This window comes from Cetorhinus maximus, chromosome 4 (assembly GCF_964194155.1).
Source record: "Cetorhinus maximus chromosome 4, sCetMax3.hap1.1, whole genome shotgun sequence".
Taxonomy (NCBI): domain Eukaryota; kingdom Metazoa; phylum Chordata; class Chondrichthyes; order Lamniformes; family Cetorhinidae; genus Cetorhinus; species Cetorhinus maximus.
The window spans coordinates 40,634,896-40,660,450 of NC_135882.1; the positions used below are offsets into that span (position 1 = coordinate 40,634,896).

The 25,555-nt window shown below is 41.6% G+C and overlaps 1 protein-coding gene across 1 annotated transcript in view; it reads right to left on the reverse strand.

The window, feature by feature from the left end:
• itga9 (integrin, alpha 9) overlaps positions 1-9,800 on the reverse strand; it is a 574,702-nt gene extending 564,902 nt beyond the window's left edge. The window contains exons 1-3 of the mRNA XM_078540091.1: positions 9,414-9,800; positions 8,794-8,921; positions 1,583-1,689 (exon numbers count right to left, since the gene is read on the reverse strand). Of these exons, the coding sequence (XP_078396217.1) occupies positions 1,583-1,689; positions 8,794-8,921; positions 9,414-9,601 (423 nt within the window). The 5' untranslated portion in view covers positions 9,602-9,800. The remainder of the gene's footprint in view (positions 1-1,582; positions 1,690-8,793; positions 8,922-9,413) is intronic.
• Between the last annotated feature and the right edge of the window lie 15,755 nt (positions 9,801-25,555).

A 25,555-nucleotide genomic window follows, 5' to 3' on the forward strand; every position in this document is an offset into this window, starting at 1 on the left:
AGCTAGCTGTGTGGAAAATAGCTGCAACAGTACCTAGAATGCAATATTGATTATATTTCAAAAGTATTTCTTTGGCTGTAAGGTGCTTTGGGACACCCTGAGTCTGTGGAAGGCGCTTTATAAATGTAAGTTCTTGCTTTCTCTTTGGGCCAGAGGCAGTTTTACATATTGCTTCTGATCAGGCTCTGCTCAGTGCAACCAATCTTAAAATGACTACAATTAAGGCATGAAATCCCATAAATATTAAAACTTAGGCAGGAATTTTCCGGTCCCTCCCGCCAGCAGGATATTCCGGTCCCGCCAAAGTCAATGGACATTTGAATGGCTTGCTGCATCCGCCGCGGGGGAATCCGCCACAGCGGGGCTGGAAAACTCCAACCTTAGAATCATTTATGATTTCTAATACCATTGATCATAGCATAGTCCTAGTGTAGAAACATAATTTAAAACGAGGTATGTTACATAATTCTCAATTAAAAATTTAAATGCAAATCACTTTGCAGGGGCAGGGCCGTAAAATGCAGTGAGCCGTTCAAAAGTCCATTGACTTTGGTGGGACCGGAAAATCCAAGCGGCGGGAGGGCTGTAAAATTCCGCCCATGGTTTTTGAACAACCATTAAAAATAAAGACATGCCTGTATTTATAGCACCTTATAACCTCTCAAATGGCTCAGTGCCAGCAGTGAGGGTTTATCTCATTGAACAGAGCAGCCGTGTTACAATATGAATGATTAATTAATCTGTTTTAGTGGCGTGGTTTATGGGATGAGTGTTGAGCATTACACCAGACAAACAGTGTCAAACTGCAACTCAGGGACCTACATGGGCAATCAGCCCTCAAAACCCAGACAACACAGTTCTTTTTACCCGTGCATTTTCCATTTGTTAGTTTGTTCTGCTTCAATTTTATGGGTCTGGAGCTATTTTAAACATTATTGTCTTATGCCCAAATCAATCCTAAATCAGGTATCCCCCGGTCTGTTCTTTCACATGGCTCTACCATCTTTCTTTCACAAACAGTAATCCTTTATCAATCTAATTCCAAACACCTTTAAATGCAAATAACAAAAAGCAAGATCACACAATACATCCATTAACTCTTCAACCTCCAACAGTCCCTCAAGCCTTATGACCCCTAACTCCAGATGCATTTATCTTTAAAGGGGAGGTTTTTAAAGAGCCATATATTTACTCAGGGCCCAAAGGTCTTATCAGGCTGTGGCTGGCATACCAGCCCTCAATCACCCTGCCACAGCTCATTACTTTTCTGTCAAAGTTTTTCCTACTTTTCTCCAGTGCACGAGTCTCACTTCTGCATTCAAAAGTGTAGGAATCATATACCTAGACCTTTTACCACTGGCCTCTTTAGTGAATTACTAGGAGGCTCAGTTAACAACTGGACAGGTCTTCACCAGTTGACAACACCCTTTTCCGCACTGGAAAAGGCTATAGCCTCTGCATGGCTACTTACCATTTCACAGAGTCAGATTTGTATCTGAACAGATTGGCGCACTGTTTTAAAGGGAAATCATAGTATATCAGACAGATGTAAACCAAAAGATAAGAAAAGTAGTCGTCTCACCAGAATACTGCCATTGCCGCCAGCCTGTCGGGACAGACTCACTCCCATCCACTCATTGTCCCTGTTCTCTTTGCAAGTTTTACCACAAGTTTTTCCTCTTTGATTACCTGGGAATTCCAAGAACAATTGTTACATTCCAAGTTAGTTCTAATGATGATGAGTTTCTGTCAATCAAAAGATTTTGAAGCAAATGAATGACACTTGGATAAAAACACCAGGAGCACCAAAAGATTCTTAAACTCAAAATGGAATATCTTTTATTCTGAGCAAATTGCTTTTCCTTTAGTCTTTGATGGAATGTGTGCGTCACTGGCAAGACCAGATTTGTTACCTATTCCTAATTGCTCTTGAATGGAGTGGCTTGCTAGGCCATTTCAGAAGGCAGTCAACCACATTACTGTGAATCTGGAGTCACATATAGGCCAGACCAGTAAGGATGCCAGATTTCCTTCCCCATAGGATGTTAGTGAACCAGATGGGTTTTTATGACAATCAACAATGGTTTAATGGTCACCATTACTGGGACTAGCTTTATATTCCAGATTTTATTCATTGAATTTAGCTGTCATGGTGGGCTTTGAACCTATATCCCCAGAGCATCAGCCTGGGTCTCTGGATTATTCGTCCAGTGACATTACCACTATGCCACCATCTTCCATAATCTAAGAATGTTCGACAATTATATAAACATCTCTGGTTCTACACTTGAAGATAGGGTGTAAATAGATGGAATTGCAATTTACTCCCATTAATTGAAAGTCGTGCTTGTGCTAAAAAAAAACTGACATTCCAATCATTTGAATTAAGCAATTTTAACAACACAGCAAGGTGGAAATTTAGTGGCAAGAAAACAATTGTTCAGATAATTCAGATCAATTAACTTTGAACTCAAAGTGGACTGTATCAGAATATCTATAACATTCATGATAATAAGAGTTTGCACTTGTTACTTTACAGTAAGTTCTTAATCTCAGTTAAGGGATGAATGTGCACTAGCCCATACTTCCAGAGGGAGCAATGATCAGAGGTTAAATCAACATGGGGCCGTTTTCCAACCTTTGGCTTACAGAACAGAAGTATGGGAAGAATTCTCAAATAGTATAGGATAATGGAAGGAGCAGACAACTTGAGTGAGGCAAAGATTAAAAAAAAATAAAATCAAAGCAAATTCACAAAGCTCTACTTGAAGTACTATGACAAAAAGGAATCAAATATTCAGAGGTGCTGGTCGCTTTTATTTAAAAATGCTATGGAGTCATAGCGTATGAAGGACTCTTACTGCACAAAAAGGAGGGTATCTGGCTCGTCGTGTTGTGCCAGCTCTTTGATATAGCTGTCCAATTAGTCCCACATGCTTTTTCTTTCCCCATTGCTCTGCAAAGGCTTCCTTTAGAAGAATATAACCAATTTGCTTTTTAAAATTATTATTGAATCTTCTTTCAGGCAGTGCATTCCAGGTCTTGACAACTCACTGAAAAATATAATTTCTCCTCAACCCTTGATTCTTTTGCCAATTACTTAGATCTGAAATCATTGGAAACTGCTTCTCCCTATCTACTCAATCAAAACCATTCATGATTATGAACACAATAAAATTTCTCTTTAACTTTCCCTGTCCTAATGAGGATGCCCACTTCTCTAGTCTTTCCACATGCCTAAAGTCGCTCATCCTTAGTACCATTCTAGTAAATCTTGCTCTGCATCTGCTCCAAAGCCTCGACATCCTTTCTGAAATGCAATGCCCAGAATTGGACACAATAATCCAGGTGAGGTCTAACAAGTGGTTTATAAATTTACCATGCCTTGTTTTGGCATCCTTTGTTTATATTTATAAAGTGAAGTATCCAATATACCTTTTTTAAACAGACTAACCAACTTGTCCTGTTACATCATCAAAGGTTTGTGTATGATATAGTATCTTGTGTATTATTTAGTATCTTCCATATCCTTGGAATATCCTTAAACACTTCAGAGCTAATGAATTATCTTTATTGCTACTGTTATGTGGACAAACCCAGCAGTCAATTTGTGCACAGAATAGGATTTCCAATCTTCCAAGACCATTCTGAAGTCACCAGGAGTCAATGATTAATCTCCTGAACGTAGCTCCAAACAAACCAGGAGAAAAATCTCAGCAGAATTAAAAATAATCTCTATTTTCACTTTCTATGAAGACTTTTGTTTTTTAGTTATAAATATGGGCACAAAGTTTCCAGCTCTTCACTATTTAGAAAGTACACATCCAAAAAGTGTGTAAAGTAACCTCTCAGCACAACTACTCTGAACAAACCCTTACCCACAAAACACGAAAGAAAGCAACTGTGAGTACTGAATATTTCCATAACATAGCCACTGCCATTGTGTTCCCGCCTTGCTTTCACAGGCGAATTCCAGGAAGCCTGAGAAACCCAAGGAAATAAAGTTAAAGTTGAAAACCCATTTAGGTAGCAACCTGCCTCTCCAGAAGGGGTTGCGCACACACAACCTAACACATTCCACTGAACTTCAAAAGTCAGTGGATCGGGGAGCTGCAAAATACAGCGGATGTTGGAAATCTGAAACAGACAGAAAATGCTGGAAAAACGCAGCAAGTCTTACAGCATCTGTGAAGAGAAAGACAGAGTTAACGTTTTGAGTCCGTATGATTCTTCTTCAGAGCTCTGAAGAATCAAACGAACTCGAAACGTTAACTCTGTCTTTCTCTCCACAGATGCTGTTAGACCTGCTGAGTTTTTCCAGCATTTTCTGTCTTTGTTGCATTTATATAGTGTTTTTCATGACCACTTGACATCTCAAAGCACTTTACAACCAATTAAATACTTTTGAAGTGTAGCCACTGTTGAAATGTAAGAAACACAGCTGCCAATTTACACACAGCAATCTCCCACAAACAGCAATCTGATAATGACCAAAAAATGTGTTTTTTGTGATGTTGATCGAGGGATAAATATTAATATAACTCCCTGCTCTTCTTCAAAACAATGCCATGGAATCTTTTACATTCATCCAAACAAGCAGATGGGTCCTTGGTTTAACATCTCATCCGAAAGACAGAACCTCCGATGCGCAACACTCCCTCAGTACTGCAATGGAGCATCAGCCTTGATTTTTGTGCTCAAGTCCTGAAATGGAACTTGAACCCAGAGCCTTGTTTCCTTTCTTTACTCATTCACGGGATGTGGGGGTCACTGACAAGGTCAGCATTTGTTGCCCATCCCTAATTGCCTTTGAATCTGAGTGGCTTGCTAGGCCATTTCAGAGGGCAGTTAGGATTCAACCACATTGGTGTGGGTCTGGAGTCACATGTAGGTCAGACCAGGTAAGGATGGCAGATTTCCTTCCCTAAAGTGCATTAGCAAACCAGATGGGTTTTTAGACAATGATATTTTCATGGTCACCATCAGTGAGACTTAACTGAATTTAAAATCCCACCAGCCACCATGGTAGGATTTGAACCCAAGTGCCCAAGGCAATGGCTGGGTCTCTGGATTACTGGTCCAGTCACATGACCATCTCCACCTTGTGACTCAAACTTATAGCACTTTTCACATCCTCAGGCTGTCCCCAAACTCTTCACAGCTAATGGCAAACTTCAGAAATATTACCACTGGTGCAGTGTAGTCAAAAGCAGCAGCCAATTTGTACATTGGAAGGTCCCACAATTATCTGTGAAATACATGACCAGGTAATCTGTTTTTACTGGTGTTGATTGACCAGGATATCGGGAGAATTCTCCTGTTTTTCAAATAGTCCAATAGCATCTTTTACATCCATCTGAACAGCCTCTTTAACATCTGACCATAGGGTTAAACTCTAACTGCCTCATTATGAAACTGATGTGTTATTTAGATTACAAGAACAACCCTGCTTGAATTCTTGCCCTTCTGTTACTGACGTTAACTATGTCACCAGCTGAGTCGAGCTGACACTAGGGGCAAGATTTTTGCCTCAAAACAGAGGCAAGAACAGAGGGGGGCGGGTGTGTAATTTCTCTGGTAGGTTTGCCACAACATCGCTCCCCTAACTCAGTGTGCTCTGGGGCAAACAGTTACTCAGCCATGTACGGTAGGTAGTTTGTTACAATAAATGAAAGACCAATTATCAATTAGTATTATCAGGAGCACAACCAGCTGTCTAGAGCTGACATCCCAGCAGCAAGCCAGGGGCCAGAGCTCCCTGGATGTCTTTGAGGCTCACCCCGTCTATCTGGCCAAAACTATGGCCAGAGGCTTCCCTATGGAGTCTCCCCCTCCACAGTGGTGGCCTGACAGCTGTGGCCATTTTTTAAATTTCAAATTTGTTAAAGTGGCTGAGAGGGTGCCTCCATTTCTCCCTTAACGGCTGCATTTAATTCAGGCCCTCCAGCTTTGAAAACCCACTCTCCATCCTTAATTGGATGGTGAACATACCTTCTGGCCATTAATTGGCTAATTGAGGGAAAATAACTGTTGGCTGGTTCAACACAACGCGGGGTCAGGACCCTCATTTGACCTCGGTTTCGGGGTCCTGACCCAGGATGCAAAATCCTGCCCTCAGATTTCACATCCATATCCTCTCCTCTTCAGTTCTCCCACCTGACCCGCAGCACCATAACCTGCACTCTGGAAGCAGCTCCTGAATCCATCCCAGCCGGAATGGGAATTGAACCCCATGCTGTTGACATCAATCTGGTCCATACCAGTTGTCCAACCAACTAGACCCCCAAGGAGTCTGAGTTGCTGTGACAACAAGCGCTTTTACATGCATGTTGTAGTCCGCTGCCATGAATAGTGATGGTAAAGGCACCAATTTTCTTTCTAGCACATGCCTACCAGGAATCTCTCCTGCTCTCGATGCCTGCCATTGGCGTATGTTGGAAGGATTTACAGTTTGGGACTTGAACCTGCAGCTTCTGGCTCAGAGGCAGGGATGCTACCCACCGAACAACAACACCTCCACTCCACATCCGTATAATCAGCTGCAACTAGGTAAGTGATGGATTGGGAGTGCCACTGGGATGAACCTACATCCTGCAAACACATGACATATAAAGTTACCGGGTCTTGGAGTTCTTTGACCAATTTCCAGCCACACATCTGCAAAGGCGAGGGGTTTCTCCCAGCTGCAGATCATAATACCAAACCCACAGGATATACAACTCAGCACAGTGGGAAAGGAGACAAGTACTTACCTCTAAGTAATAAGGTATGAAAAGCAGGGTTTTTATGTACTTGGAAAATAACTAAAATCTAAATATATGATTGGCCAAGGGGGTTGGTAAACATGCAAAGTAGTTTTTTAAATCATTCCCTGTAAGTGTTGTAAGTAGAAGTAGTTTTCCGGGAGTTAACTTAGCGCTAGACAGAATAATCAGTAATGCCACAAAACAGTGGCAGTCTAAACAAAACGTGGAGAAAATTCTCATTTTTAAAAATAATAGTGTAATCCTGTCATCCAACACTTTGGGCCATCAGCTGTTCGACTGCCTGCATGTATTGAACTAGGGTAAATATTAAAGTACTGTCTTTAAAGGGTACCGTAACCTGGTTGCTGGGGTACTGAACTGGCAGCCCCAAAGTCAGGAATTCATATTTCACCATAGCAAAATAATAAATTGAATACAACAACAAATCCAGTCATTTGTGGGTTGGCAGAGAAAATAACCATAGAAATGACTGGATTGCTATGGAAAACCAAATGGTTCACTAATATATGTTGGGGAACCTGTTACCTCCTAACTTCTCTGGTCTACAAATGACTGCATTCAAATATAATATGACTGACTCGTAACGCCTGCAGGACAACTAGGGATGATTCATCGGCAGTGTCACCCACATCCCGAGAACAAATGTTAAAAAAGTTGTCAGTCACCTTCTACAGTGATGTTTGTTTGCATGCAACACAAATGATGTATGCGAGGAAAAATAAATTCAAGTTTATCAAATGCAATGTACTTTTAATGTGGCCAGGACATCCAGCAATGAACAATAAATGCTGCCTTGTTCTGCAGGAATCATCACAACTGGAAGAAGGGTATGTTTACACAGTTACCAGCTCCAAGGAAAGTTCTTACAAGACACCAACCTGGCTGCTCTAGGAGCTCAGTCTGCTCATAAACACCCTGAAAAGCAATGATGCTTCTTTCACAGGAGATTAAGCTAAGTGCATATAACTGAGTATAAATCAGGGCCTCACATGAACAAGGTGTTGATAGTTGATTCAGGATTCACACTCCATGCCCTGAAGAGTGTTAGCATCCATTGTTAAACCTTTTCATTAAAGTTGAATTAAGAAGCTTCAGACATTATATTAATTTCACAAAATCTTTTGATAAATGTCTGTGATTAACAAACATTTTGAAATATGTTTCTGACATTACTGCATGGAATAGCCTTTGATGATAAAAGTTGTAGGGCTGATGATGGGATCAGGCCTCCTGTGTGAGAGGCTGGGACTTAAACTCACCCCTCCCATGGTATTATTTGACACTTCATTTTATACTTCATTCAAATGCATTGTGTTCAATCCTGCAGCCTTTTTCTTTTTTTTTGACCAAAGCTGTATCTGTAGGTTATATATGATGCTAACACTCCCTCCAAAATCAAAATCATCTTGTTGAATGTTTCATCCTTTTGAAATAATCCTGTATGGTTGTCAAATGAACAGGGATAATGCAGTGTTCTGCATGGTAATGGAATGATTGTGTGTATTTGTGTGTGAGAGCGCGAGATTGTGGGGTGTTGGAGGGGATGGTGTTTATCAGCTTGGAACAGTTTATATAGGTGCTAAATGCTGGGAGGAACGAACAGAATCCTCCACAAAGACTGATGCAAGCAGATTTACTCAGAGGTGCAGCCTACCCATTTAATTAACCCCATCACTTACTGATCATAGCTCAGGAGAAGAGTCCCTTCCCCTACTTGAAAACATTTTAACCCCCACCAACTTTTCCTCCACCTCTCCAGTCAACCTCATACATAGGTTACACTTGGTTATGAGTCCACAAATAATTAGCACAGTGGTTTTGTTAAAAAATAATACTTGCAGCTTTCTCCAGATTTGCAATACGAACAGTCCAGGAGCAATAGTGACATGCGCCAGAATTGTTTCATTACAGTGCCAATGTGCACTCAGATTGATGGGACCATTGCATCTTGCAGTTCATCTAAACTGCACCGTCATAATTCAGGAAGGAAAACAAGTTTTTTTCTAAAAAAGTAAACGAAACTAACCTCGACCCAGATCCAGCTCTGTACATCTCAACGCGGGATTACTGTGAATTCGACATTTATACACGGCTCCCGGGGACAGCACAGACGAGCTGTAAGTAGAATTAGCCTGGGGGGCCCCGACCAGCACCCTGCAGAAAATACATTGCATTTCAGAGAGAGAGAAAATCTGTCTAAAACAAGCATTTTCAGATCCAAATATAGTAAAACCCAGGTAGGAGAGTTCGTGAGTCCCTGCTAGTCATTGTCAACATTTCTTAAAAAAACTGGAAGAAACGTCTTAAAATGTTGGAGATTGGGTGGTTCTGGCCTTTTTTTTTTGGCTGAAATCAGTGAAATTGTTCAGGACATTGAAGCAGGCAATTTGCTGATCAAATATTAGCCCTCGTCCTGAGCCAGCATTCGTTTTACCTTCAGAATGACATGATCAGGCAAACATCTCAGCTACAGTGGAATCTCTGCATTAAATTGCAAGGAAATTACATTTACACGGACTGGAATTTCCACCAATTAAGATACCGTTACAGGCGAGAGGGAGAGAAAGGAGCTGCCCCACGGAGAGCTTCAGGCACAGTAAATGCAATGCTGTTTTCTAACTCGCTGACGCTTCTTGTCCTACTCACCACCGTGTGTTGTCGTGGAAATGCTCCAATACGGAATATCCAAAGAAAGTGCCACTGGTTCCCCGAAACACGACTGGATGATCCAGGTCAATGTTGTACGAATGCACCAAGCCAAACCAAATTAAAGCCATACAGAGTTTCAGAAACTTCATATCCTCTCCAAGCAGCCCATCCATTCCCCTCTTCATCAGAAGCAAGAAGAAAAAAGTTCCCTCAGGCGCCTGGGTGATTAAAATTAAACTCTCTGGCGCAAGGCAAATAAATCCTGAAGGTGAACCAAAGGATCTGGTAAATTGGCAATGCGGCTGATCTCCGATCAGAGGTTCGGATCAACTCTCACACACTGCAGCTGCTAAGAGGCACAGGCTTTCTACCCTGTGATCATCTGATTTAACTGGGGGGTGGGCTGAGGAGTGCAGAATCTAATCAGAGAGCAACGGCGCCACACACCGGCCACAGCGTGTGTTACACCACATTGGAGCATAAACCGCTGGCTTTCATCATCCTGATTCAAACTGCAACATGCGCCTTTTTGATATAAAAAAAAGTTGTTGAAGATGTCGCTGTAAGATTCCCAGTCAAAGTTCATAAAAGCTACATGTTATTTGTTTAAAACAGATCGAAATAAAAAAAAATTGCACTTCTTTTTCGTCTGAAAGCAGTTCACCGACAACCAATCGTTTTTTTTGAATGGAGTTACTGTGGTTATTGTGGACGAACACCACAAGCCTGTCGAAACCAAATAAGATGAATGATCAGATAGCCTGTTTCCCCTGGTGTTAAGGGAAGAATGTTGATCATGGTACCGGAGAATTTCCCTGCTCTTTTCCAAATAGTGCCATGGGATCTTTACTACCCATCTGAGAGGTGGGATTTCAGTTTAATGCCTCAGCTGAAGACAGCATTTCCGACAGTGCAACACTCCTTCAGTACTGGACTGAGTTGATACTTTCATATTTGACCTTTCCTCTAAGTTGATGATTACAATTTTGTACTACTGTTAAATGGTGCTACTAATTTTATTCTCATTAACCTAGTATTTTTATTAGTAATTAGAAGAAAATATTAAAAATATTGATCGGTGAATTTTACAAAGATCAAAAGAGTTGGTTGTTGCTGAATCAGATTTATTTGGTGTGCAGCTGGGAAGTTGTTTATTTTCTGCTTACCTTTGAGCTACTGTTTTCTCATCTCCGAATAAGTAACATATTAGAGTAGAGAGAGCACTGAATGGAAAAACAAAACTCCCATGTGATGAATCACTGATCTTTAGAGTTATTGGCTATACAGTGGATTTAATGCCACTGGGACTTGCTTTCAAATCTATCCCTGACTGACCTTAGTCTTTTCTGTCTGTTGACTATAAGAATGCTATGGTAATAAGTTTGAACAGTTTCAACCCAGTTTCTAGAAAGCCCAAGGCCGTCGAATAAACTGCCAGGGATTGTTTGGGTTCATGCACCTGAGTTATGCTGCTGGTGTTCATGTAAGATTGCCGAGGTACAGCTTGCTTATTAACTGATTAAGAAGGGCCAATTTTGAACTGTATACATTTGCAACTAGTTGGGATCAACTCAAGATGATTTTTAAATCAAAATCAGTTTTCTACTATCTGGAGCTCTCAGCTTGGTTCAGTGATAGAATTCTCACTTGTGAAGCTGAAGGTTATGAGTTCAAATCCCATTCAATATAAAAGCACATAGTCTAGGCTGACACTTCAGTGCAATACTTAAAGGGATGCTATCTTCCAGATGAGATGTAAGCCAAGAATCTGGCTCATTGGTAGAAGAAGGCATTGTCCAGGCTGATACTCATTCTTCAGCCAACACCAGTTGCTGCTGTACAGAAACAGAAATACCTGAAAAAACTCAGCAGGTCTGGCAGCATCGGCAGAGAAGAGCACAGTTGATGTTTTGAGTCCTCATGACCTTTCAACAGAAGTTCTATTGAAGGGTCATGAGGACTCGAAACGTCAACTGCGCTCTTCTCCGCTGATGCTGCCAGACCTGCTGAGTTTTTCCAAGTATTTCTGTTTCTGTTTTTGTTTTGGATTTCCAGCATCCACAGTTTTTTGTTTTTATCCCAGTTGCTGCTGTGTTTATCTGTGTAACAACCGTAAATACACTATATAAATGCAAGTTTTTTCTCTAAATGCAATGGCCACCTTTAGCAACAATGCATACATCTTGTGCAATGCCACATCTTATTATTGTTCTGGCTTCAGAAGCGGGTGGAACAGAATGATTATCATGGAAATGGTTTGACCAGCTTACTAGTTTAGAAATGTTCTATGTTGGTGCATGTGTAAGGCATCAGGTTGTGCGGTGGGGCATTATTGGAGGAAACTGACTTCTGAAATAGTAAGTTGACTGAATTTCCTGTTGGTTGGGTAGTATCCATCTGCCTTCCTGCCAGATATATGCATTTTCCTTCCTGATGGTCAGGGAGGGGTGTACTTAAATCTTCCTGCTTTAATCAAGGGAAATTCCTTCTTAGCCAGCTCTGTGAATATATATTTTTAATTGGTTTTGGAAAATGTTAACTTTAGGAGAAAGCTAACTGCCTGAATCTAAACTCCATATTAATATGAATATTGTTCTTTTAGTGTCCACAGGTTGCTCTGGATAATGAAGCATTATGGGGATGTTCAAATGCTTGTTGGACAAACTGTGCTGTTTTGCAAAAACTGGTCTTTTGTATGGAAAGAAGTTGATAAAAATGCCCATTGTGTTTGTGCTATCCCACATGTTGATTGGTGTTTCAGTTATACTGGAGTTTTTCCAGGTAATTCTGTTTTTGTTTTGGATTTCCAGCATCCGCAGTAGTTTTTTGTTTTTATTTCAGTTATACTGTTGGTTTACTCTTTGTGGTCCTTACTTACAAAGATCTATCATGGATCTAACACCAGAATTGTTTTTACGTTTTGAACCATTATACTCTGAACAATTTAGATTATTTTGGTAAAGGATTCACCTATCATGCTTACTCTGTTTTTGAAGAGCATATGATCAATTGAACTGTTGTTTCTACATCTTCATGGTGTTACGATCAGCTGAGAAGGGGTAATCTGGCTCTCCTCTTTTCCCACTCTTTGTTTGACCATAATGGGGCTTTTTAAAAGGATATGCTTGCCAATTCAGTGATTGTTTAACTTTTTACGTGTTGTCACTGTAACAGACACACACAGACAGGTTTCCTTGTAAGTTTTTTAAAATAAAAGAGAATAGTATTTATTGTACTTAATATAGGGTCTAAATAAAAACAATAAAAACTTTCTCACACATGTGCATTCAAAGGTTCACTCACACACACAAGCAGGTTACAAGGTGGGAGGATAGATTAAGCAGTTTCTTAAAGTCCAATAAAAGTTAGCGATATACAGATCTTGTAGACTGATGACTTGGATGGTTTCAGGCTGGGCTCTATGGTCCCTCAGGATTCAGGTTGAGATAGTTTAAAGATGCTGAAGGACAATTTATCTTTTCTTATGGAGTCAGCAGCTGCAGGGTTGATTCTTAAAACACTGCCTGTGGTGTATGGATGGTCAAAGAGCAGACGGGGCTCCAACTTGTAGGATGGATGGAGAAAGAGGGAGAGAGACAGACAGTGCCCCATTCGGGGTCTTACTTCTTTGGTGTCTCTTCTGGTTCTGTTTAGTGGCCTGGAGAAAAGCAGTTTCTTAAACACAAAAGAGGTTTAGTCGGCCCATTACATGATCCCCTCTCACCACCTGATCAGTTAGCCAACCATGTCATAGCTAGTTGATTCCAAGTCCTTGGTTTACATGATTAGATTAAGGCTGGATGTGTTCCTTTCTCAGCCAGAGTTCATTGTTCAAAGTGATTATGTATAATGCTTGGTCCCCACCCAGTTGTGTGCATAGGTGATTGTGTGGATGTTTTGTGAATGGGTCAGGAGATGGTCCAATCACATTCCACGAGGTGATTGTCTCAGATTGGGGTTTTCCAAACAGGCTGGCTCCAGTTTAATGGATTTGGAATTTGTGAGGTAGAGTCATGAAACTGTCCAACCATCTTGGAAGCTGTTGTTTTAAATTACTGGATGCTATTTCAGCATTTTAAAACTCAACAAGTGGTTTTCAACCCAATAAATATATAAAGTCATTTCAAAATAAAGCATGGCTTTATAACAATGAAAACAAATATGAAAATCGGGCTAGTTCAGCCAGATTACCACCAAAGTAGTGAAGAAAGGAAAAAGGAAAACTTGAATTTATATAGCACTTTTCACAATATCCGGTCATCCCAAAGTTAAGTACAGTCAATGAAGAACTTTCAAACTATAATCATTATTATGATGTAGGAAACACAGCAGCCAATTTGCACATAGGAAGGTCCCACAAATAGCAATGAAATAATGATTAGATAACCTGTTTCTGTGATTTTCATTGAAGTTAAACATTGGCCAGGACATCAGCGGGAAGGTCCCTGCTGACTTTTGAAACAATGGGATCTCTTAGATCTATCTAAGAGGGCCATCAGGGCCTCAGTTTAACATTGTATCCAAAGGATAGCGCCTCTGACAGTGTAATGCTCCCTCAGTGAGTGTTAGCTTAGATTTTTGTGCTCAAGTCTCTAGAATGGGACTTGATGGGACCTGAGCAAGCAACCTTCTGACAGAGAGGTAAGAGTGCTCCCACTGAGTCATGGCTAACGCTTCAAGTTGCAGGTCCCACCAGGGAAAAGGCAGGGACATTAATTTGGTAACTCCAGTTGAAGAACTGATACTGGCAGTGGTATGATGGGCTGAATGGCCTCCCTGTGTCCTGTAATTTCTACTAAAGAGTTTTGCATAACTTTTAGAGGTCTAATATCTGCAAGTTCCAAAACTATTTTAAACCTGTCCAGTACACAATCTATCAGATAAACTAAATTAGTATAGCTAAAAAGGAAGCAGCGGTGATGAAAGTTTGTAATGTCAAAGATATAATGGGGGTCTTAGACCTTGACCATGCCAGCTTTGATGAAAGATTCCATCCAAAATGTTAACTGGCTTTCCCATTTTCCGATGCTGTGCATGTCCATCATTTTATTCAATGAAATAAACTGCCTTTTCTGATTTGCTGAACAATATTTTCAGTAAGTCTATAAAGTTATTTCCAGTTTTCCACATTTTCCCTATAGTGCCTGTGGTGTAATATTGTGCACAAATCAGACCTTCAGTCAGGCTTCCAAGGACCTGTGGATTTTGATGATCACCTATAGAGTTTGCTTTAGTCAGGTGTTATTAAGATAGTAAAAAGGTTTCCAACTGCATTTTTGAGGTACTAAACCTTAATTCCTAGTTTTGCAGCATTTTCCCTAAAGAAACTGGGCATGTTTTCAGTGTTGACACAGAAGAAGCTGTGCCTCCCCATCCTGCCTGTGTTTGAGTAATACATAGGGGGAGCTGGTTTGGGAGGGAGTGGAGCAGAGGGTAGCACTCTGTACCTGAGGCTCTTGATTATTTTTTGGCCTGTATGACCCAAATGAATGAACTGGTTAAACACCAGCTTAAACCTAATATACCATCTTAACAGAAAGCTTCAAAACTCTAGAGAAGTAATGCATGAGCTCTCACTGCTGCAAAGTAAATACTTTTTTCTAATCTAACATTAATTACCTGATGTAAATGTCACTTTTTTAATGAAGGTAAGTGCAAAAATACAATTTGCCCACTGGAGGACTTTTGTTGCCATTGTTTTAAGGACTTGTAACAAGGCAGTGGTTCATGTACATATGTGAGGCCCCTGGTGTGAAGCTTCCATCACTGGATTATGAATTGGAGGACTGGCTATTCCAAATTTTCCGAAAGGCAAATTCCACACATCAGGCACACTGACCTCTAAAAAGCTATGGAGGCTATGTCAATTGAAAATTCCAAAACTGGGGGTGATACATTTTAGTTAGGCAAGGGTATTAAAGGTTACAGAACCAAGGCAGGTAGCTGCAGTTAAAATACATTATCAGCTAAGATCTAATTGAATGTGCTTGTGGGACTGAATGGCATACTCCTGTTCCTGTGCTTCATTCTCAGCTCTCCACTCTATGGCTGGAATTTTCCAGCCCCCCCCCCCCCCCCCCCCCCCCCGGTCCTGCGGTGGGTTCCCCCACGGAGGGGCCTGCAAGCCATTGAAACCTCCGTTCACAACAGCGGGACCGGAAGATCCCGCCGGCATGAGGGGCTGGAACATTCCGGCTTATGCTCCCATCAAGTAAGGCTCTTCTCTAAGAGCCAACCATTATAAAATATGCCCTGCAGTATAAAAAAATTTAGCAGCAACATAATAATTACTTGTGTGACACCTTTAAGGATTTCCTCATTTAATACCATGCAGTATAAGAAAGAATTGTCATTTATGTAGCACCTGTCATGGCCTGAGGACACCCCCAAAGCACTTCACAGTGAAATAATTACTATTGAAGTGTAGTTAATGTTATTATGTGGACAAATACCACTAACAGTTAGTGCACAGCAAGAGCCCACAAACACTAAATGAAATGGATGACCAGTTAATGTGTATTTTAGCGGTATTGGTTGGGGGATTGATGTTAGGAGAGCAGGAGAACACCCCAAACTGCTTCAAAAAAAAAGCATGGGATCTTGCACTGTTAACTGAACAGATAGGCCCTCACATTGACATCTCAGCCTAAAGACGGCATCTTCAATGCTCCCTTCATACAGCATTGAAGGATCAGCCTTGATGATTCTATAATTCACTGCAGGAAGTGGGAAACAGGGTGTACAGGGAGGTTCGGGCTAAGAAATCTTGATATTCCATTCAAGTTGCCGATTTCAATTCTGCAAGATCTGAATCCTGGGATTACTACTCGTGCAGATGTCGTTGGGAGACTTGATGAATTTCCCCAGCATGGGCAAACTTAGTGCATAAAATGATTCAGTCATTTTGCCTAATATGTTGTTGGTATTGCTCATCATGTATTAACACATCCAGATGTTGCTTAAACCTCTGCCTTGCTTTTATAATTAAATATTAGTCATATATCAGCTGTGAAACAACATTTTCAATGATGTAATCGTATTAAAATCCAGACAAACTACTAACATGAGTTCTCAAAGTAGCAGATCATTGCACAAATTATATCATTGTAAATGACATTGCCTGCAAAGGATCCCATAATAATTTCAGAAATCCTTTTTAATTGAATTAAAAAGATATGTAGACCCTATTACAGTACTAAAATAGCTGGAAGGGGGAAAGGGGCCAGCCAATTTCAAATGTAGCCTCTCCCATCAACAAGACTGCCTACTTTCACCTTTATGTGAATGTGGCTGGCTAGGCTAGTCCTTAATTGTCTTTGAGAGGGTAGGAGTTAGTTGACTTCTTGAACTGCTACAGTGTAGTACACAAACACTGCTGTTAGATCTGTTCTTGTCACAATATCATAGTCCCATGTGGCTATCAGCACCTGCAGCTCACCAACCTTATTTGGTGCACTTACACACATGCACTGCGAACCTGAATTAGATTTTACTCTGTTTCCTCTGAGTCTGTCCCCACAAAATACCTTACTATTTCTTATCTTAGTTCTATCTGTCTCTCATAATCTCTTGTTTATCCTTCCTAATGCTACATCCCACCCTCCTGCTAAAGTTAGTTTAAATCCGCCCAATAGTATGAGGAAACTGTCCTGTGCTGGTTGTGGTGCCAATCAAGTGGGCTGCTTTGTCCTGGATGGTGTCAAGCTTCTTGAATGTTGTTGAAGCCACACTCATCCAAACGAGTGGAGAATATTCCGTCACACTCCTGACTTGTGCTTTGTAGATGGTGGATAGTCAATGCGGACTCAGATAAGTTACTCACCACAGAATTCCCAGCCTCTGACCTGTTCTTGTAGCCGCAGTATTTATGTGGCTGGTCTGGTTAGGATTCTAGTCAATGATAATCCCTTGGATATTGAATGTGGGGGGGATTCAGTGTGTAAGGTCATTGAATGTCAAGAATGTCTTATTGGAGATGGTCATTGCCTGGCACTTGTGTAGCGTGAATATTACATGCCACTTAGTAGTCCAAGTTTAAATATTGTCCCGATATTGTTCAGTGTGAATTTGTTATCTGAACACTGTGCAGTCATCAACAAACAGCCTAACTTCCGATCTTATGATGGAGGTAAGTTCATTCATGAAGCACCTGAAGATGGCTGGGCTTGAGGAACTCTGGCAATGATGTTCTAGGGCTGAGATGATTGGCCTCCAACAACTTCAACCATCTTCCCTTGTGCTAGGTATGACTCCAACCATTGGAGAGTTTTCCTCCTGATTCCCATTGACTTCAATTTCACTAGGGCTTCTTGATGCCACATACGGTTAAATGCTGCCTTGAGGCCAAGGGCAATAACTCTCACCTCACTTCTGGAATTCAGTTCTTGTGTGCATGTTTGGATCAAAGCTGTAATGAAGGTTGAAGCTGAGAGGTCCTGCTGGAACCCAAACTTAGCGTAAGTGAGCAGGTTGTTGCAGAGTAAGTGCTACTTGATTGCTGTCAATGACACTTCCATCATTTCCTGATGATTGAGAGTAGACTGATGGGATGGTGGTTGGCTGGATTGGATTTGTCCTGCTTTTTGGGGACATGACATACTTGGGCAATTATCCACATTGTTGGGTAGATGCCAGTGTTGTAGCTGTACTGGAGCAGCTTGGCTAGGGGTGTACAAGTCTTTAGCACCACAACCATTTCTTGATCTCATGTGGAGTGAATTGAATTGTCTTTAGACTGGCAGCTGTTATGGTGAGGCCTCAGAATGGCCAAGATGGACCATTCACTTGGCACTGGCTGAAGAATGTTACAAATACTTCTGCCTTGTCTTTTGTACTGATGTGCTGGGACCCGCCATCATTCAGGATGGGGAGGTTATGGATTTTCCTCCAGTCAGTTGTTTAATTGTCAATTGTATAACTCACATTAATAGCTGACCAGGCTCTCTTCCGACTGCACATTTGGTTCCTATACCCTTCTGTTTGACCTGGGTACTACATTTGCAGTGATGTCGCTTTCTCATTCATACAGTGCTTTCAGCCTCAGGTTATCCCCCCCGGTGAGACAATGGGTCCTTAGGGTCATCACAACTACCTGCATCCTGATTGCAGCATTCAAACTATGCTGGGCTGGTCCTTTGTTCCAGGGTTCCATGTGTGTAGGTGCAGTTTGACACATTTCTGCCTACATGTCTGGGCAAGTTCCCTCTCTTCTGGTCATTTTTGTCTGTCCACAACTTAACCCTCCTCAACAGCTGTCGGTCCACCAAGCAACCATTTTTTGTTATACGAAAAATACATTGGTTCAATTTCTAATACTATGTTTGGTATGACTTCAACAAGAAAAAACAGTACATAAATCATTTCAAATATGTGGATCAAAGAAACAAACTACAAAAAATATCAATATCAAAATATCAACATCTGTAATAGTAAATGCCAGACAAGTTCCATTCTGACAATTTCATCTTGATCTTGTTCTATCTCTATATTGCAAAAGTCAGTGATTAAGTTACAAATGTTATTCTCTTCATTTACTGACAACTAAGCCACACTATCTGTTAAAAGCAAAATACTGTGGATGCTGGAAATCTGAAAGAAAAACAGAGAATGCTGGAATTCCCCATTGTATAACAGTCTCACCGTACCTTCCCTTTGTTACTGACCATCTTTTTGAAGCTCTGGCTAGACCCCATTTGCAGTGATGCTCTCAGCTCTGTAAATGGCAACTCAGGAAGGATATATTGTCCTTGGGGGAGGTGCAGCACAGATTCATCAGAAAGATACCTGGGTTAAAAGGGTTGAAGTATGCAAACAGGTTGCATGGACTAGACTTGTATTCCCTTGAGTGCAGAAAAGTAACAGGTGATCTAATGCAGTAGCTCTCAAACCTTTTTGGTTATAGGATCCCTTTTCAAACAGATTACTAATCACAGGCCCTTCCAACTGAATTATTAAACCATATAATACTCATAACATGAAAGTGTAAATGTGCAATGTGTAAAGAATGTTTTAACAATGCTTTTAAGAAGCAGATATTTATTTACAAATAGCAGTGAAATTGTGTGCCTACTTTTCATTGCAGAATATGTCTGTCCTTCAGCCTTCAGTGCTCGTCCATGCACTTTCCCCCGCTAGGTCAGACAGGCAACCCACTTTGCGATGTGCATGTGGTGGCCACTCCTCCTCCAGGCTTGCACAAAGCCCACCTCTGGCCACAACTCATACACTTCCTCCTGACCACAGTGCATTGGACAGTCACTCACATATAAAACTGGATCTGCTCGATAAGCACTTTCGCACTATTTCACTGCCCCCCACCCCCCAGAAAGTCTGTATGGACACCAATGGGAAGGGGATCCCAGTTTGAGAATCACACATCTAATTGAAATGAGTAAGTTAATTAGAGGAATTGAAAAGTTAGATAGAACATAGAAACAAGAGTAGGCCATTTAAGCCTTCGAGCCTGTTCCACTATTCAGTGAGATCATAGTTAATCTATAACCGAATCCCATATGCCCACTTTTGTTCCATATCCCTTAATATCTTTGGTTAACAAAAGTCTATCAATCTCAGTTTCAAAGTTTGCAATTGATTTAGCATCAATTGGTCTTTGTGGATGAGAGTTCCAAACTTGTACCATGCTTTGCGTGTACAAGTGTTTCACTCTTGGAATGTCTGCCTATAATTTTTCAGGATTTTCTCCATAGATCTGGACTCCCAAACCAGTGTAAATAGTTTCTCTCCATCTACCCTATCTGTTCCAGTTAATATCTTGAAAATTTTGATTAAGTCACCCCTTACCTTTCTAAATTCCAGGGAATACAAGTCTACTTTGTGTAATCTCTCCTTGTAATTTAGCCCTTGGAGTCCAGGTATGATTCAGCTATATCTAGGCTGTGCTCCATCCAAGGCCAAAATATCTTCCTAAAGTGTGGTGCCCAGAAAGCAGTCTTCAGGTGTGGTCTAACCAGGTCTTGTATGTCTGAAGTATGACTTCTACCCTCTCGTATTCCAGTCCTCTGGAGATAAAGGCCGGCATTCAATTAGCTTTTTAATTATTTCTATTTGTATTTATTCATTGTATCTATTCATCGTGTTTATTAACGATAGATGATTAGATAGAGAGCCAGACATTCAAATTTGCTAATGACACAATGTTAGGTAAGCAGTGTAGATGGAAACATAAAACTACAAAGACATTGATTGGAGTCGATGTGAATGGACAGAACTGTGGCAAATCGATTTCAATAAAGAAAAATTTGAGGTCATTCACTTTGGTACTAAAAAGAATAGAACATGGTAATTTCTAAATGGTGGAAAGAACAATTGGAAACTGTAGAGACTTAAAGAAATTTGGGGATCCAGGTGCATAGAGCATTAAAATGTCATGAACAGGTACAGAATTTATTTTTATCCATATGGCTTGTGAGGCAGTTATAATTTGACGTTGAGATTAACAATCCATTCAACAGCATTAGCTGATGCAGTATGAATGGCTGTGATGTCACCAGGTGTGGATTATTCAGGGTAAAAGTTCAGAAAGATGGGCTGGACCATTGCCCACAGGAAGGATACTGACCCTGGCTCTCCTCAATGGCTGTGGCCAGAAGGGAAACTGCTGGATAATTGTCAGGTCTGAAGAATTCTCCAAGGTTTGACTTTTGGACCTGCAATACTGAAAGCATCTGCTGTTGGAAAAAATATATAATTTAGCGAACTTTTTAATTGCATTTTAAGGAAAAAATGCCTACCCTTCCACCAGAGTGGAATTCACCTGTAGAATTTTGACATATTTTGTGGAGATATGAGGGTTCCTTAAGAGTTTTCCAAAGCATTCTTGGATGTTAAATAAGCTCCACGGAATGCTATTCTACTACTTGTATGTGTGTTTCTTCTCCTCATTTCTTATATCAATACTCCATATACCATCAACCTCTGCTGAGGCTGCAGGTAAATGATTTGTCCCCAGTGTTATTCTCTAAATGGCTACCTAAAGGTAAACAAAGACACCACATTGTCACATTTCTCAAAAATGTCTCAAAATACTCCCCATGTACCATAAACTTTATGAGCAGAATTTTACAGACCCAGCCAACAGGTTTGAATGTCTTGTAAAATGCAGCGTGTGGCTGCCCACCACCTACCAGCTTGCCTCTGACCTGCCTCCCATTATACAGGGGGCAGTGGAGGTGTCAGGCAGCCTACCTACCCTTAGGCCTAATTGAGGCCCTTAAGTGGCCAATTAATGGCCTCATCCTGCCCCACCATGGCAGGGGGAGGCCCGTGCTAAGTTTGTAGCTTGGCACTTTAGCTGCAGGGGCCGATGTCAGGCAAGGGGGGAACATCATTTGGGGGTACCTTTGCCCATCGAAGGCACTCTACCCAAGGTCATATCCCCCTTTAATCCTCCCCCCACCAGTCCTCTCAAACGTGGCCCCCCCAACTCCTTCACTATCCTTACCAGGGCTTGCCAGCCAAGCCCAGCTGATACCCCAGACTTGCCTTCAGCCTATCCTCCATTAGCTTCTCTTCTTTGCAGATCGGATGTAGTCCCAACAGGGGCCACCGCTCGAACCTGGCGTTGCTGGGACTACAGACCTGCCGGTCAATCAGCTCTCTAAGTCAAGACTTAGTTCCCAGATAGTGGTGAAAGTCTCGACCTTAGCCAGTTAATGCCTTGCTGAACATTAACTGCTCGCCGTGTGACTCTTCAGGTGGTGGGGCAGGAAATCCTGCCATCCTGAAAATGCTGCCCCATGTTTTAACAATAGAATTGTGGTAAAGTGGAGTCCCCTTACCAATCAAGAACCTATCTATCTCCGTCTTAAATACACTCAATGACCTGGCCTCCACAGCCTTCTGTGGCAATGAATTCCATAGATTCACCACTCTCTGGCTAAAGAAGTTTCTCCTCATCTCTGTTCTAAAAGGTCTTCCCTTTACTCTGAGGCTGTGCCCTCGGGTCCTAGTCTCTCCTACTAATGGAAACATCTTCCCCACATCCACTCTATCCAGGCCTTTCAGTATTCTGTAAGTTTCAATCAGATCCCCCCTCATCCTTCTAAACTCCATCGAGTATAGACCCAGAGTCCTCAAACGTTCCTCATATGTTAAGCCTTTCATTCCTGGGATCGTTCTCGTGAACCTCCTCTGGACCCTCTCCAGAACATCCTTCCTGAGATACGGGGCCCAAAATTGCTCACAATATTCTAAATGTGGTCTGACCAGAGCCTTATAAAGCCTCAGCAGCACATGCCTGCTTTTATATTCTAGTCCTATGGAGCACGTTCAGCTCCATGCCCAGATTCCCAATATGAACTCCAGTCATATGAAGCTCTGGCCCTAAATTTCTTTGAACTTTCTGCCACTGCACTGTCGTAACTTCATCTGAAACGCATTGGAAATTCTGGAGAAGTTACAGTGGTGCAGCAGCAGAAAGTCTATGGAAATTCACAGCCTATGGGCCTGGAAGTAAATTTATAAAGCCTATCCTAAGGTGAATTATCTTTTGGTGCATTGGGTGCAATTGTAAAGACAAACAATACAACAATTTACCTTATAGCAAGATGTCATGAACAACAACTTGATGATAAAACACTTAATCATTTGAATTTTGTTTTATAGGTGTTGGTTGAGAGAGGATCACTAGCCAGACACTGGGAGAAGCTCCTGCTCTTCAACTAATGATCTTAAATGTCCACTTGAATGAAAGACAGGGCCTCATTTTAAGATTACACCTCCAACAATGTAGCAACGGATTAGCCTCTGTTGAACATTTGAGCCTACAGACAGTCCTGGCTCTAGTTTTCAACTGATGCAAGTGTTAGGAAGTAGGTCGGAGGATAGATTACTGTTATTGGAATCTCATTTGTGTGCGTCCACCCAAATATGGGCACAAATCTCACTGGGAATAGTGGACTAAGTTGGGGGTGTGATGACCTCTGATGCAATGAGAAACCGGCAAGAAGGAGCCATAAAATGTACCTCATAAAATTGAAATCCACATTCCCATTAATTTGCAATTTTTTCAAGCTGTAGCTACCAACAGATCTAAGTATACTGTTTCAGGATTCATCCATTGATGTAGAATCTGTGTGGGTAGAGTTGAGGAACCGCAAAGGTAAAAAAACCATAATGGGAGTTATGTACAGGCCTCCAAACAGTAGTCAGGATGTGGGGCACAAGATGCACCAGGAGGTAGAAAAGGCATGTAAGAAAGGCAAGGTTACAGTGATCGTGGGGATTGCAATATGCAGGTAGACTGGGAAAATCTGGTTGGTAGTGGATCCCAAGAAAAGGAATTTGTAGAATGTCTATGAGATGGCTTTTTGGAGCAGCTTGTGGTGGAGCCCACTAGGGAACAGGCAATTCTAGATTTAGTGATGTGTAATGAGGCAGATTTGATAAGGGAGCTTAAGGTGAAGGAACCCTTAGGAGGAAGTGACCATAATATGATAGAATTTACCCTGCAATTTGAGAGGAAAAAGCTGGAATCAGATGTAACGGTATTACAGTTGAATAAAGGCAACTACAGAGGCATGAGGGAGGAGCTGGCCAGAATTGACTGGGAGATGAACCTAGCAGGAAAGACAATGGAACAGCAATGGCAGGAGTTTCTGGGAGTAATTTGAGAGACACAGCAAAAAAATCATCCCTAGGAAGAAGAAGCATACTAAAGGGAGGACGAGGCAACCATGGCTGACAAGGGAAGTCAGGGATAGCATAAAAGCTAAAGAGAAAGCATACAATGCGGCGAAGAGCAGTGGGAAACCAGGGGATTGGGAAGCCTACAAAGACCAACAGAGGACAACTAAAAAAGAAATAAGGAGGGAGAAGATTAAATATGAGGGTAAACTAGCCAGTAATATAAAGGAAGATTGCAAGAGTTTTTTTTAGATATATAAAGGGTAAGAGAGAGGCAAAAGTGGACATTGGGCCGCTGGAAAATGACGCTGGAGAAGTAGTAGTGGGGAACAAAGAAATGGCGGAGGAACTGAATAGGTACTTTGCGTCAGTCTTCACGGTGGAAGACACGAGTAACATACCCAAAGTTCAAGAGAGTCGGGGGGGCAGAGGTGAGTATGGTGGCCATTACCAAGGAGAAGGTGCTAGGAAAACTGAAAGGTCTGAAGGTGGATAAATCGCCTGGACCAGATGGATTACACCCCAGAGTTCTGAAGGAGATAGCTGAAGAGATAGTGGAGGCGTTAGTGGTGATCTTTCAGGAATCACTGGAGTCAGGGAGGGTCCCAGAGAACTGGAAAATCGCTAATGTAACCCCCCTGTTTAAGAAGGGAGTGAGGCAAAAGACGGGAAATTACAGGCCGATTAGCTTGACCTCAGTCGTTGGTAAGATTTTAGAGTCCATTATTAAGGATGAGATTTCAGAATACTTGGAAGTGCATGATAAAATAGGGCAAAGTCAGCATGGTTTCATCAAGGGGAGGTCATGCCTGACAAATCTCTTAGAATTCTTTGAGGAGGTAACGAGTAGGTTAGACAAAGGAGAGACAATGGATGTTATCTACTTGGCTTCCAGAAGGCCTTTGACAAGGTGCCGCACAGGAGGCTGCTCAGTAAGATAAGAGCCCATGGTGTTAGAGGCAAGGTACTAGCATGGATAGAAGATTGGCTGTCTGGCAGGAGACAGAGAGTGGGGATAAGGGGGTCCTTCTCAGGATGGCGGCTGGTGACTAGTGGAGTTCCGCAGGGGTCAGTGTTGGGACCACAACTTTTCACTTTATACATTAATGATCTAGATGAAGGAACTGAGGGCATCCTGGCTAAGTTTGCAGATGATACAAAGATAGGTGGAGGGACAGGTAGTATTGAGGAGGCGTGGAGGCTGCAGAAGGATTTGGACAGGTTAGGAGAATGGGCAAAGAAGTGGCAGATGGAATATAACGTGGGGAAGTGTGAGGTCATGCACTTTGGTAGGAAGAATAGAGGCATAGCCTATTTTCTAAATGGGGAGAGAATTCAGAAATCTGGAGTGCAAAGGTACTTTGGAGTCCTAGTCCAGGATTCTCTTAAGGTTAACTTGCAGGTTGAGTATGGAGTTAGGAAGGCAAATGCAATGTTGGCATTTATTTTGAGAGGACTAGAATATAAAAGCAGGGATGTGCTGCTGAGGCTTTATA